General features: G+C 35.1%; 3 protein-coding genes across 3 annotated transcripts; all 3 read left to right on the forward strand.

The window, feature by feature from the left end:
- Nucleotides 1963-3004, forward strand: LOC104738809 (protein FANTASTIC FOUR 2-like). Its single transcript, XM_010459020.1, has one exon. It carries the CDS (start codon nucleotides 2137-2139, stop codon nucleotides 2875-2877), a length of 741 nt encoding a protein of 246 aa, XP_010457322.1. The 5' UTR covers nucleotides 1963-2136; the 3' UTR covers nucleotides 2878-3004.
- Nucleotides 6303-8479, forward strand: LOC104738810. Its single transcript, XM_010459022.2, has 7 exons — nucleotides 6303-6523; nucleotides 7194-7251; nucleotides 7328-7636; nucleotides 7727-7775; nucleotides 7889-7983; nucleotides 8071-8159; nucleotides 8250-8479. Exons 1-7 carry the CDS (start codon nucleotides 6375-6377, stop codon nucleotides 8305-8307), a joined length of 807 nt encoding a protein of 268 aa, XP_010457324.1. The 5' UTR covers nucleotides 6303-6374; the 3' UTR covers nucleotides 8308-8479.
- On the forward strand, nucleotides 8688-13259 carry LOC104738811 (DNA repair helicase XPD-like). Its single transcript, XM_010459023.2, has 13 exons — nucleotides 8688-8825; nucleotides 8986-9544; nucleotides 9672-9952; nucleotides 10312-10394; nucleotides 10505-10908; nucleotides 11042-11235; nucleotides 11327-11507; nucleotides 11650-11774; nucleotides 11979-12068; nucleotides 12179-12257; nucleotides 12352-12428; nucleotides 12681-12789; nucleotides 12898-13259. The coding sequence occupies exons 2-13, from the start codon at nucleotides 9011-9013 to the stop codon at nucleotides 13015-13017; spliced, it is 2277 nt and encodes a 758-aa protein (XP_010457325.1). The 5' UTR covers nucleotides 8688-8825; nucleotides 8986-9010; the 3' UTR covers nucleotides 13018-13259.

Here is a 14439-nt window from a genome sequence, read left to right on the forward strand (position 1 = left end):
ATTAATCATAAGAAGAAAACTCAGTTTTCGCATGTTGTACTTCCTTTTATTTTTTGAATCTGGTTACAATGTACCAAGAAGTGTTAGGAAACTGTCAATATGATCTTGTGGTGCTGCAATATCAGAAACACAATCTCAAGGATTTGGACATGAAACTGATTTCGGGCCGTTAGGCGTTGGCCATTCTACTTTTGATTGGTAAGTATGTTACTACTGCTTTTGTTTGATTCTTCTTGACTTACTCCAATCAATTTCCAAACAGGGGCATATACTCAGATAAAAATGCTGCGGATATGGTTATAATCGGTTTATTACTCATATCAAAAAGGGATATTATTTGTATATATATACATATGTATGTTGATTATAACTATTTATGGTTCATATCAGTTTGCATTTACTGTTCCAAGTTGGTAGTGTAACTTAGGTCCCAGGAAAGCGTGGACTTCGAACTCTTTGTCTTTGTGATTTCTCTGCCTTCAATTATTAATTTTTGGAAACTATCATCAGTGAGGGCATTTTGGTCTTTCATTGTCACTTTCAAAAGGAAAGAAAAAATACTGGGATTATATATAGAGCATTGGTACGGGCGGTGTGATCGGCGGATATATATTGTTATCCTGTATTCGATTTGGTCTGAACGGATCCGTATGTGAGTCGCGCATATGTGAATTCATTTTTCAGTTCAAATGTCAAATCAAACCATTTTTTACATCAACCACATATGGCATGATTAGTTGTTCAAATTGTGAAAAATCTCTTTTTTTTTTTGAATGAAAAAAATCTTCAGCTATTGAAGATATTTAAAAGTAAAACTCATATATTTAGCTTTACAAAACAAAATAATTCTAAAAACAGTTTCCTCTAACCAAATGAACTAATCTTAATTGGGTATTTTTTTTAAAACGGGCTCTATGCTGCAAATTATCATTTACCTGAAAATATGTATTTCCTATAAGAATACTAACGTGTGCAAGAATGCAAACGAACGTACCAATTCTTGTAGACAGAGTTGATTTCACAAGATCAAGTTATAGCCACAACTTGAGGAAGAAACCAAAAATTAAAAAACATCTCAAGCGACTATAGGTTAGGTGAGCGGTGAGCCTCTTCAATAGGATAGTTTTCACTAACCGGTTAGAAAACATTCCGACCGGTTATTTAATACTACTGATTTCTTTATGCTCTTAAGATGAAGAATGTAAACTTATAGAATTTGGTCGGTTAAAAAAAATTACAGCAAAAAATTGTTCGCAGAAATTTGAATTATTGCTTTACAAATTTGCTACAAGTAAAAGCTGTAATATGTTAAAAGATTATACTTTATTCGGAAAAGATCAATTATGTTGGTATCAATGTTTAACAAATACTTTTTTTCAAAAGAAACTGTAACGATGTCACTTGTGGTGAGAATAACCGGGTAAATTGATGCAATCTTTATTTTAATCCTACTTCCTAAATAAATATAAAAATGAAAGCCATTTTTTCCATTGTGCTACGTACCGCGTGAAAGGCCGAATATGCGTTTAGGTTTGCATAATATTTAATACGACGAACTTATGGATATACGAGGATGTCCGAGCCATAACATAAAGAATATACAAAACAAAAAATGTAGTAGTTTAGTGGAATTTGACAAGTGATAGAATTTTATCAATCAATGAATTTTATTTTTCCCCGTGTTATATGGTTGATTAGTTAAAATATCTAGTATAATGGTTTCTATTAATATGTTGTTTTATAATTTATCAGGTTGAAAATTTAAACATAATATGCTGCATAAATTGTAGACCACAATAATAATAAAAAAAGATTATCCACGGAGAATTTGTGGATCCAAGACTAATGTTTTGTATTAATTAATATGTTGTATTCTAATTTCTTTAAGTATAAATTGTTCCATGGAAACAGACTAAAAGAATCCAATGCCAAGCGGACTCACCACTATAAATACTTGTTCACCCCTCCCTCTTCCCTTTCACATTCGTTCATCTTTTCTTAATTACCTCATCCAATCATTTAATCTCTCTCTTTCTCTCCGATTTCCATTGTTAAAAAAAAAACTAACGAGAAAAACCGAAAGATCTCTCAATAACAATCACATAAATCCTTTGTTTTTCTCAAGAACATAGAAAAATGTCAGTTACCGTTCTGGAAAACCAAATAAACGAAAGTTTCTGTAAAAAAGATCACATGGTTGGGTTGAGTTTCCTTCAGTCTATGTCCGATATCACTGCCATTGTCCCAAACAAAGAGGATAAAGCATATGTTCACCCCATCGAGAAACGCTCTGTTTCTAAGCTGAATGAGAAGAGCTTAGAGATGTGCACTGAGAGCCTTGGGACCGAAACAGGAAGCGAGAGTGGTGACGAGTTGTCATTGCTTGCGTTGGAAGCAACCACCACTCCTAGGGCTCCTTCTCCTCAGCCGAGACGCCAAGAGCATGAAGACACTAACTTGCAGGCCAGGAAATCAACGATGAGTCGCAACAACAGCTTCCCGCCGCCGATAAAGTTCGTTGAAGATTCGAAGTATAATCGTATGGTGAGATGGTTGGGAGAAGATGGTCGACTTGTGGTTCAAGCAAGTAGGGTTCCGTCTCCTCCTCGTTGCTTTGTAGCAGAACGTGGTGAAGGAAGGCTTCGTCTCTGCTTATCATCAGAAGGTTCTCTTCTTAGGCACAACCCTGCAGAAGAAAAAGAGCAAGAAGAAGTAACAGAGGAGGGCGTCGACGAGGAGGAAAACAGTGAGAACTTGGAGGGTAAAAATGGAAACAAGAAGTTTAGCAGATTAAGCAGCAGATGCAAGGAGGAGAATGGTCGTGAGCCTAAACCAATGCTTACTTGGAAGCAGCAGCAGTTTTGGGTCGCCACCTAAGACTTAACTCGAATTAAATCATTTAAATCTGGGTTTTATGTTAGTTATATATTATATATAATATAGTATAAGTTATATTCTTGTCTTTTTCTAATATTTAGTATGATTTCTCGAGGGGACTGAGGAGTGTTTTTTTTTTTTTTTTTTTTTTTTTNTTTTTTTTTTTTTTTTTGTCGTCTGATAGAAACCATAGACTGAGGAGTGTTTTCTACTTCTGTTTAATGTACTGTTAAGTAGGAACTATTATTATTATTATAATTGTTGTCATATCTATATGAATAATCATCATGAAAAAGAAAGAAAAAAAAAACTGAATATCGTACTAGCTAGTTTTCTTTATTTTGTACGTGAAGAAAAAAAAAAAAAAGAACTCCCAAAATGTCCTTTAGTTAGGAAGCTTCCTAGAATGATTTTCCCAAATACAACTTTTTCCGGTTTTCCACTCATGTTCATTTGCATACATTTTCCGATTGGTAATAACGTAACCACAGATCAAATAAAATTTCGTAGTTGTAATTTTCTGAGCGGTTCATTTATTTCCAAAACAAGAAATAGCTAGCTAGATATTGAGTTTCCAATGTCTAAACAGACAAAAAAGAGAACAACAGGGAAAAAAAGAAAGAAAGAAAGAAGAAAACCTCTTTAAGAGTTTTTTAACCGCATACAATGTCAATATGTGGGGATTTAATTAATGACAATGAAATTTTACAAATTATTACATAGGAAGGGCAAGCATGCATTTCAGTTAGGAGAATTAGAAGACAACATCAGTCAGATTGAACAAAATTATTTTTTTGATAACAAGAAGTACAAAATCGAAGTAATGAAATGAAACGAAGTGTTAGTAAATGGTTACATAAATATTTTACGTTCGAAAATCATGTGGTACGTACAACGGCCACATGAACATTATGAGAGATTGTTCCCACACGCCCACATGACCATCACATGGCAAAATCTGCTCTCTCTCCTTTTTATTCCCACCCAAATTTTATTTGTCTCTTTAATTTTGCTTTTGGTGCTCTCTCTCATCTCATCTCATGACTCATGTACTGATTCTGTTTTCTGGATTTTCCTTGTACGAATTGCGAAGACGCGCTCTTACTTTCTTTCTCCTAACTTTCTATTTGCGTTATCATATCCTACCAAAGTTGCATGACCTCATTTATATATATAATTTTTACTTTTTTTTTTTAATATTTATTATCATACATATTTCAAACGGTATTGATTACTTGTACGTGGTCTAGCTCATGGGCATATTAGTTATTGCTTTAGACACTAATTATATAGAACCGGTAGGTATCATCATGTAGACGTTGAAAGTACGTTAATGCGTGCATCAACTGGAAACCGATATGAATATTGTTGTTTCACCAACATATATACATATGATATTATGATGAATCTTTTGTTTTCTAGTTTTCCATCATTTCGTGATAATTGTTATTACAGTAGTAATAGTTTAGTTTCCATTTAATCATATGGATAATTCTACATCATCGGTTCATGCTAGCTAGCTAGGTTAATGGTTCGATTCCTTTCGTTTCGAGTTTAGTTACGGTTGGCCACTTAAAACGTTTTAAAATTTGATATTGTAATTAGCTAGCTCTCTTATATTTTAAAACGTTAACTAATTTGGAATTCCATCCAAAACCACATATCAGTCTTTATATATACACTTTTGTTTTGGTCGTCGTCTTTCTAAGGTCAATATCCAAAACTATGGAGTTATATTAACTAATGTATATACGTGTCTACGAATATTATTTCTGTAAATGGTTATAATTCACGGTTATAGTAATTCACAAGAAACTGTTTTCGAGGTGTATTTTTTTTCTTCTGAATATATTCTCCGACATGGACGAAGAAAATTAGTCACAGGGTGTCCGTACATTATATATACAAATTTTGCAAAGATTTCACCAATGAGAAATAGACAACATATGAATAAATGTCCAATCCAAAGCCCCAAAAGTGTGTAAAATATATAGTATTAAAGAGTATTTTGTCCCTCTGCAAACGAATATCGAGAGAGAGAACTCTATATCTTTCTATGGTTCTATGCGCCACTTGATGCTTTTTCTTGACCACTATCTCCCTGCGGCACCCATTTCTGTGATCTTTTCAATCATTCTTTTTTAACAATCAACCATTTTTTCTTTCTTTTACCCGCACTTTCTATTTTTGATTTCCTTCTTTGTTTGGTTTCGGATTTATCTCTTAAACCAAAACAATCACTAATTAGATAATGGTAGCCACTATATAAATTATGGCAACAAAAATAGAGTCATTACGACAATAATTTCATAATGGTTAAATATGTGCATACATTAGAACTTTGCTACGATATAATGTTTCGACTAATATATATGATGATGAAGTTCGTTATTGTGTGCGCAACAAGATGTTTTCACAGTTTTAGTTATGTTTCCTTAATGCCATTGAACTAATTTTAGTGGAACCCAATATCCGAAACATAATTAAACTATACAGTTTTTATTTCATAAAGTAAATCATTATGTAATTACACTCAAGTCGATGGTAACATAACATGTGGGTATGGACTTATTACATTCGATAGCAAGTTGGTCAATAAACTAACATGGTTATATTTATCAAACTTTGGGGAATTTTAACTCTAACTGAGACTTCGTTATTTGAAAATATTTTTAAAAATTTGAATCTGAATTTACGCTATAATTTTTTTTTCAAATCCAGCAGAACATTAAAAAATGATTTAGTTAGAAAAAGTTTAAGTGAAAAACTATTATGTTGATTTAATTAAAAGTTGTAAGTTATAAATATCTTTATCTTGTTGATATGTTTGAGACCAGAGAATAGGCCGAAGATGGGCCGAACTATGATTGCCATATAACGTGAAGCAATATTTGGTGCCGGCCCAATACATAATACAACAAGGTTAAATTTGATAAGTGTAGGGGTTGATTTGTTATTCTGATTCTCTCTAGGGTTTGGTTTGTCATTTACATTTTTTTTTTCCAATTGAATTCTCTCGAGACTCGATCGATCTGTTAGGATTTAGAAAGAATTTTAATGATTTTATTTTTTTGCTGATTTGTTTTTTCTAATTTTGTAAAATCTTTCTATTTAATGAAAGAGTTTTCATGACTTTTGTTATTAAGGAAATGATATAAAATCTTAAACCAATAATATAAAATTTGAATTCATTAACAATCCAAAATTCTTTTGTTTTACTTGAATAACATAAAACTTTTAATAACTTTATAAAACTCTTAATCCAATAACGCTAGATTTATCAAGATTTTATATAACTTTTTACAAATCTACAACCAATAACACCAAATTTTTAAAGAATTTTTTTAAAGCCTTGATTAAATAACAACATATTTTACCTATTTTAAAGTCATTAAAATTTTCTTAATGGAAAACCAATAGAGTTTTTTTTTTCAAATTTCTACAGTAACTGAAATAAACGCTCAGATTTTTCAATTTCTCAGAGCTTTCGATTCACGATGGATATGGCGGAAGGAGAAGGAAGTGCAGAGGAGAATTACGATGTAGACATCGCGACAACCGCTTCTTCGCTCGGCGGCTCCGGCGTCTTCCATATTATCAATGACATAGTCGGTTTCGTCCTCTATATGCACCAGCAGATCCCTTCGTATGTTATCTATTCCTACTTTTCCATATCTCTATGCTTCGATTTATTCTGATTTGGTGCTCGATCTGGTGGCTATGTATCTGTTTGTCTGTTCTTCAATCTCTCCGTTAATTTCGCGGATTAGTCTGTCTATTGCGTTCGAATTCCTGAGATTAATTAGGTTTTGTGAGAAGATTTTTGGTTATGAATTTTATGGATTAGTGTAAGGTTTTGTGAGAAGATTTTTGGTTATGAATTTTATGGATTAGTGTAAGGTTTTGTGAGAAGATTTTTGGTTATGAATTTTATGGATTAGTGTAAGGTTTTGTGAGAAGATTTTTGGTTATGAATTTTATGGATTAGTGTAAGTCTTGGTAGGTGCGTTGTGTTCAATTCTTGAAGAGATTAAAAGTGCTTTGAGGCACTTTTCTTAAATGCTAAATTTGAACTTTTGCTAAATCTTTTTGAATATATGTCGTTATTACTCCAGAAGCTCTCATTTAACGCTCAGATTGATGAATTGTGTATCCACTTAATTCCACTTAATCTTAGAATTAAGTATCCACTATGATTGTTCTTTTGTTGTGGATTAGCGTTTACTGAATACCAAAACTAGAGACGAATTTGCAGCTTTTGGTCTTGGCTACATAATTCTATTTTACCAGTTTGCCTGTTGGTTACGTCTGTGCAGGGTATTACAAGACATGAGTCTTGAGTTTGATGGATTGCAAACAGAATTTATGGATTTGGTATGTTAGTTCTACTTAAGCCATTTTCACTCTACGGTTAGGGTCTTTTTCACACTCTAAGAATCTTAGGTTGTAGGAGGCCAATCTTACACAACCTGAAGTGAAACCACTGGTTAGAAGAAAACTGGTGAGTAGAAAGAGGGAGGTGAAGAACGAAATTAAGAAACTGGAGAAACTGATGAAAACCATCTCTAGTCTCCGAAGTGCCCTGCAGTTGTTGATCCGTGAAGCTCCTGGCATTCAGAAAGTTGTGTTGATCCTTGGTGGTAGTCCATTACGGCCTCAAAATGCTTATGAGTTATTATTCACACAACACAGTGACTATGTTTTGGGATACGAAGGTGACTTTGCAAAATCTAAAGCTGCAGAGGCACTTTCAAAAAAGGTTATTTCCTACCTATGTTCATGTTGCTTGGGATTTGTTCATTCTGAAGTAAGAAATGTTGATCCCATCATTCTTTTTTTGGCTTTATAGACTATCCGAGCACTGATATCGACGGGTGCTGGATCAACTTCTTACCCAGGTAACGTTTGCTTAATTCTTAAACTTCATCTGCATTTTGTGCGAGTGCATAAACTGGCAGGTGAATTATGGTGTAAACTGTAAATGATTTTTCCCCTTTCTTCTGAATTACAGGTCCAATGAGGCTCTTCATATTGGTTCATGCTCCGCCTACTTTGAATATTCCCCAACATTTCCTTCCTAAACGAGACTTCAGATACAACAGAAAGGTATAAACTTCTGCTAATTCTATTCACACATCCATGTAGAAGCTTTCAATTCCAGTCACCTGCAAACGGTCTCCTTTGTTATTGCAGTTTGTGCCTTCAAAGTTGAGATTCAAGTGCAGAAATCAAGAAAGTGCTACAAATTCTTCCCTCAACCCTAGCACAAGTGATTTGATATGGTAGTTCTCTGATTCACATTTCTCTAGTTAACACACAAAACAAGTTCTTTTGACCGGATCTTTTGGTAATTCCCCTCTGTGTCATTGCAGGTTCCAATGTCGACATGTGATAAAGGGCTTAGCTTTCCATCAACCAGTGGAAGAATAAGACGTGAGAGTTTGTAACTCTCTAGTCTCTATTGTTGTAACTAGACCCAACCCTGTAGTAGATTTTAGATACAAATCATCTATCAAATCCAATTGTGAGAGAATACATGTACTTTTTTTGTTTGTTTATTATCTATATCACCTTAAGAGAAAAGAACATGCTTATTGTTTAACAGTGCTTTCCTTGCATCTTTGGAAAAATCAACTAGGATTAAAGGGGTCATTCAGATATAATTTTTTTCTTTTTGGAAAAATCTGTTAAGAAAATCTATTTTTGTCGAGAATCTAATATCTATAAAGTTAGGGGGTCAAATGTATTAAAATAAATAAAAGGGGCTAGGATGGAAAAAAATAAGAAAACTTAAGTTTTTATAAGAGGATCTTCTACTACTGCTTTTCCTCCTCCCCTCCTGGTTACTACGGCGAACACCGACGCAAAATTTCCTTCTTCTGCTACCGGAGCTTTCTCTCTTGAGTCAGTCGTTAACAAACACCGAAGCTTACATTACCTTACCACCAGTAAGCTTTCTCTCGCTATTTTTTTCTTCGATTGATTTCAGTTTTTCGTTGTTTGGGTTTGTACACTCCAACTCGAATCGCTTGTTTCGCTGAAGTGAATTCGAGTTTTTAGGGTTTCGTAAGTTCTAAATTCTTTCTGTCTACCAATTTCGATTTCTAGGTCTAAAACGAGGAAGAGGAGGAAGATGATTTTCAAGATCGAAGACGTAACTGTCTACTTCCCTTATGACAACATATACCCAGAACAATACGAATACATGGTTGAATTGAAGCGAACCCTAGACGCCAAAGGACATTGTCTTCTCGAGATGCCTACCGGAACTGGTAAAACCATTGCCCTTCTCTCCCTTATCACCAGTTATCGACTCTCTCGTCCTGATTCTCCGATCAAGCTTGTTTACTGCACTCGTACTGTCCACGAGATGGAGAAGACTTTAGCTGAGCTTAAGGTGCTACATGACTACCAAGTACTCCATCTCGGCACCCAGGCTAAGATCCTCGCCATTGGTCTTTCCTCTCGGAAGAATCTTTGCGTCAATACTAAGGTTTTAGCAGCGGAGAATCGTGATTCTGTTGATGCTGCGTGTAGGAAACGCACTGCTAGTTGGGTTAGGGCTTTGTCTACTGAGAAGCCAAATATAGAACTCTGTGACTACTTTGAGAACTATGAAAAGGCTGCTGAAAATGCGCTGTTACCTCCTGGTGTTTATACTTTGGAGGTCAGAATTAAAATTTTTTTTTAAGGCTTTTCACATATTGTTTCTTGATCAAGCTTAGCTTTATGACGACCTCTTTCGAGGTTACTTGCTGATTTTGGCTGATGGTATATATGTGTTTTGATTTTAGGATTTACGGGCGTTTGGTAATAATCGTGGATGGTGCCCTTACTTTCTCGCGAGGCATATGGTTCAGTTCGCCAACGTTATTGTTTATAGCTACCAGTACTTACTGGATCCTAAGGTTGCTGGAATTATATCGAAGGAGTTACAAAAGGAGTCAGTTGTAGTGTTTGACGAGGCCCATAATATCGATAATGTGTGTATTGAAGCACTCAGCGTCAGTGTGAGGAGGGTCACACTTGAAGGAGCTAATCGAAATCTTAATAAGATGAAGCATGAAATTGATAGGTACGCCAATGTTTTTTCCTACATAGCAGATACTTTTAAGTTCCCTTGAACGTGCCGCTCTTAATACAACAATAAACATAGTGATAGGGTCTTTTCATTTTTGAATTGAATTTTCTTATTGATCTTGAATGCTCACTCCAGTTGCTGCTTGTTGGTTTTCTTTTGGAAGTTATGTTAATAAGAAAATGATCTGCTTTTATGAGACTGCTTTTGTCGGCATCTTAAGCACATGAATGTCTTGTTTAGTAATCCTATGGTGCATAATTATCTTGGTTTAATACAGGAAGTGACCTGGTTATTTGCTGATACGTATTTTTAAGTTCCTATTACATTATTAAAATTGTCCAACTGGTAGGAAGGTTCAAGGCTACTGATGCAGGAAGATTGCGAGCTGAATACAACCGACTGGTTGAGGGTTTAGCACTGAGAGGGGACTTATCTGGTAAGTATGTGTTCAGGAAGGTGATGTGTGGTTTGGTTGAAACACACACAAAGTACTGGGCATATTTTCTAATTCTATGAACTTGACGCAACATAATTTTTTTTCTGCAGGAGGTGATCAATGGCTTGCAAACCCTGCACTGCCCCATGATATTCTCAAGGAGGCTGTCCCGGGGAATATCAGACGGGCTGAGCATTTTGTGCATGTTTTACGCCGATTACTTCAGTACTTGGGGGTACGGCTGGACACTGAGAACGTAGAGAAAGAAAGCCCTGTTAGCTTTGTATCGTCGCTGAATTCTCAGGCTGGAATTGAGCAGAAAACACTGAAGTTCTGTTATGACCGGCTCCAGTCTCTCATGCTAACCCTTGAAATTACAGACACAGATGAGTTTTTGCCAATCCAGACAGTGTGCGATTTTGCAACTCTTGTTGGGACATATGCTCGGGGATTTTCCATCATAATTGAGCCTTATGACGAGAGAATGCCTCATATTCCAGATCCTATATTGCAGGTAAACATGGTGTTTATCTACTTTCTTTCGAGTATTGTCACTTTGGTTTCAAAGATACTATGACTCAGATGTAAATGTTACCGTTTGAATAATTGAGAAATGTATCTGAAACATATATTCTGTTGTATCTTAGTTGAGCTGTCATGATGCGTCTCTGGCGATCAAACCAGTGTTTGATCGTTTCCAATCAGTCGTAATTACATCAGGCACCTTGAGCCCAATTGATCTTTATCCCCGTCTTCTTAGTTTCACTCCTGTTGTTAGTCGAAGCTTTAAGATGTCAATGACACGAGACTGCATCTGCCCTATGGTTCTAACTCGGGGAAGGTATGCTGTTTATAAAACAAATCCTAAATACTAATCTTATTTGTAATCTTGTACTGTATGTATTTACATTATGGGTTGTTTTCTTTTTCAGTGATCAGCTTCCTGTTAGCACCAAATTTGACATGAGAAGTGATCCTGGTGTTGTGAGGAATTACGGAAAGCTTTTGGTAGAGATGGTATCTATTGTTCCTGATGGAGTTGTCTGCTTCTTTGTTAGTTACTCATACATGGATGGCATTATTGCTACATGGAATGAAACTGGAATTCTGAAGGTAAGGTCTTCTTCTTCACTTAACCATGTCAGTATTTTATTCACAGTTCTGCATGAATTGGATATCTGAAAATATATGTAGTTGTGACAGGCATTGATGTATATGTGTTTACCAATATTACCAATGTTGTTAATGTTTGTAGGAAATAGTGCAACAGAAGCTTGTTTTCATCGAAACACAAGATGTTGTAGAAACAACATTGGCGCTGGATAATTATCGCAGGGCTTGCGATTGCGGAAGAGGTGCAGTTTTCTTCTCCGTGGCTAGGTAAATTTCTATTTGTGAATGGTAGAATTCATAACAAGGAATTTTTGGTTCTGCTTCTTTGATTCTGTATTTATAATACTGGAATGTCTATTCTCTCTTATTTTTGGTTAATTTATAAATTTTAAAGAGGTTTCACTATGAGTTCTCTACTTCTCTTTTAGAAATTTCAAAAGAAAGTGATCAAATATTGTATTTGAACGGCAGGGGGAAAGTTGCTGAAGGTATCGATTTTGATCGTCATTATGGAAGAGTGGTTGTAATGTACGGAGTGCCTTTCCAGTATACATTAAGCAAGTAAGTACTCAAATGAATGATTATCCTTTCAATTTCTGGTTTTCTGGTTTTATATTTTCATAGTGCGTGATTAGTAAGAGATGATAAGATGGAAACGGGAAAATTTTCAGGATATTACTAGCAAGATTGGAGTATCTGCGTGATACATTTCAGATAAAAGAAGGCGATTTCCTAACTTTTGATGCACTGGTAAGATTCTTACTTTATGATCTTATTATATTTTGTTGCAACTCTTTACCTGTTTGTGACCGTTGATAACTCCTTTTGTTGTCTTTTAATACAGAGGCAAGCAGCTCAATGTGTAGGGCGAGTAATCCGGTCAAAGGCTGATTATGGGATGATGATATTTGCAGACAAAAGGTATATGCATTGCATAATGTTTCTCTCTCTGAGTCGGGTCATTTACTATTTACCAAATGTGATTCTTTCTATACTCTATCTAGTAGTATATTAAGTGTATGCGCAAGTATATGGGATCACCTTGAGAATAGAAGATTGTTTCACAGTTCACACTGTTCCTTAAGAATGAGAAGAAATTCTTAGGACACGAAGAGAGACAGATATACTTATGTTTGGTTTATAATGTCACATTTCTTTGGTCTAATCTTGCAGATATAGCCGTCATGATAAGCGGTCCAAACTACCCGGTTGGATACTTTCACATCTGCGGGATGCACACTTGAATCTAAGCACAGACATGGCTATTCACAATGCTCGAGAGGTAAACCTATGTAATTCACTGCTTTTCGATAAACTCACAGTTAAACAAACAACAAGGCATTAGGAATAAGAAATTTTTTTTGGGGGGGGGGGGTTTTTGTTTTGATAGTTTCTAAGGAAAATGGCTCAACCGTATGATAAGACGGGTACAATGGGAAGGAAAACTCTGTTGACACAAGAAGATTTGGAGAAGATGGCCGAGACTGGTGTCCAAGATATGGCTTATTAGTAAACCGGTTTGTTTCAATTTTTATTTTTTTTGGTTTAGGTCTGTCAAAAACTTTTTCATAGCAAATTTTTTCACTAAAGCTCATAAAAGTTCGGTTTTGGTTTGCCATATTAGCAAAATTGGTGCTTAATTTTGAGTAGGTTTGGGCATAAAAACCGTACCCGAATACCCAATCCGAAACCCGAACCGAAAAACTGGGTTTGAGTTGGGTACGTGTTTACCTATAAAATTCTATTGGGTTCTATTTTCTAATACCCTTGGGTTCGGGTTAGGGTCGGATAATACCCGATATCCATTTGGGTACCCATTAAACCTGAACATATAAACATATTTATAATATTTATCATTAATATAATACAATTATCCCAAAATTATGATTATAATTTTGAATATTTCATATAGTTTTATATCTAAATATCAAAAATAATCAAAATATCAAAAATATTTTGTTACATAAGTCAAAATTTAACAAATTTAAATTTAATTAATTTTAATTATATTTCTTCGGGTACCCGGTAGTTTGAGTACTAATCGGGTTCTAAAATTTGTAACCCAAATCGACCCGAACCCGATAGTATCCAAACCGAATCGAACCCATATATCTAAAAATACCCAATGAGTTTTATTTTTCTAAATCCGTTTACCCAAACTCAAATGGGTAATATTCGAACCCGAATAGGTTACCCGAATGCCCGGCCCTAATTGAGATAGCTATATTATATTACTTCAGTGCATCATTATTCCGTTAAAGTATTAAAGAGTATCGCAAGAAATTATTCACCGGCTCCTTGCTAAATACATGAGACAATATCATATGATAGCCACTGAAAAGAATAATCAAATATATAAGTGGAATTGAAGTAGGCCGGGTTAGAGCGACGGCCCAAACGTATGTATAACTAAAAATCTAACCTGTTGATTACGGATCCGATAAAAGAAAGTGTGAGAAACTGATAGCCTCTGACCCGGACAGAAGTTTCTCGAGTTGTTGCCTCGTCAACGAAATCGAAACGACGACGTTTCATGAATCATCCAGAATATTCTTATTATTATAACGTTCTAATAAATGTTTCCTTTTTGTTTTTTTTTGTTTTCTAATAAATTTCCTTTTCCTATTTACCCTAAGTTTCCTATTTCTTTTTCACATCTGTGACTGTTATAAATACAACACAACACAGACTCTTCACTTCACCGAACAGAGAAAAGAAAACCAAAAAACAACGAGAGAGAATTGAAGATCGGAGAGTGTTCGATCTATTGCTTCTCCTCTCTCTCTCTCTGACTCTCTCGTTTGGTGATGATTTTTGAAGGATGAAAAAGATTCAGAGGAGAATTAGGGTTTACGATTGATTACCCAAACAACAACAACGCATCTTCGATTGTATATTCATCTTCTTCCCCATCATCGCTCCCCCCCCCCCC

The sequence above is a fragment of the Camelina sativa genome, chromosome 14 (assembly GCF_000633955.1).
Source record: "Camelina sativa cultivar DH55 chromosome 14, Cs, whole genome shotgun sequence".
Taxonomy (NCBI): Eukaryota; Viridiplantae; Streptophyta; class Magnoliopsida; order Brassicales; family Brassicaceae; genus Camelina; species Camelina sativa.

Excerpts from the sequence above, each read along its gene's own strand:
- LOC104738809 (XM_010459020.1), top strand. The coding sequence starts at position 2,137 with ATGTCAGTTACCGTTCTGGAAAACCAAATAAACGAAAGTTTCTGTAAA.
- LOC104738810 (XM_010459022.2), top strand. The coding sequence starts at position 6,375 with ATGGATATGGCGGAAGGAGAAGGAAGTGCAGAGGAGAATTACGATGTA. Across the intron at positions 7,776-7,888 it reads TGGATCAACTTCTTACCCAG|GTCCAATGAGGCTCTTCATA; the intron begins GTAACGTTTGCT and ends TCTGAATTACAG. Across the intron at positions 7,984-8,070 it reads ACTTCAGATACAACAGAAAG|TTTGTGCCTTCAAAGTTGAG; the intron begins GTATAAACTTCT and ends TTGTTATTGCAG.
- LOC104738811 (XM_010459023.2), top strand. The coding sequence starts at position 9,011 with ATGATTTTCAAGATCGAAGACGTAACTGTCTACTTCCCTTATGACAAC. Across the intron at positions 10,395-10,504 it reads ACTGAGAGGGGACTTATCTG|GAGGTGATCAATGGCTTGCA; the intron begins GTAAGTATGTGT and ends TTTTTTCTGCAG. Across the intron at positions 12,258-12,351 it reads TCCTAACTTTTGATGCACTG|AGGCAAGCAGCTCAATGTGT; the intron begins GTAAGATTCTTA and ends CTTTTAATACAG.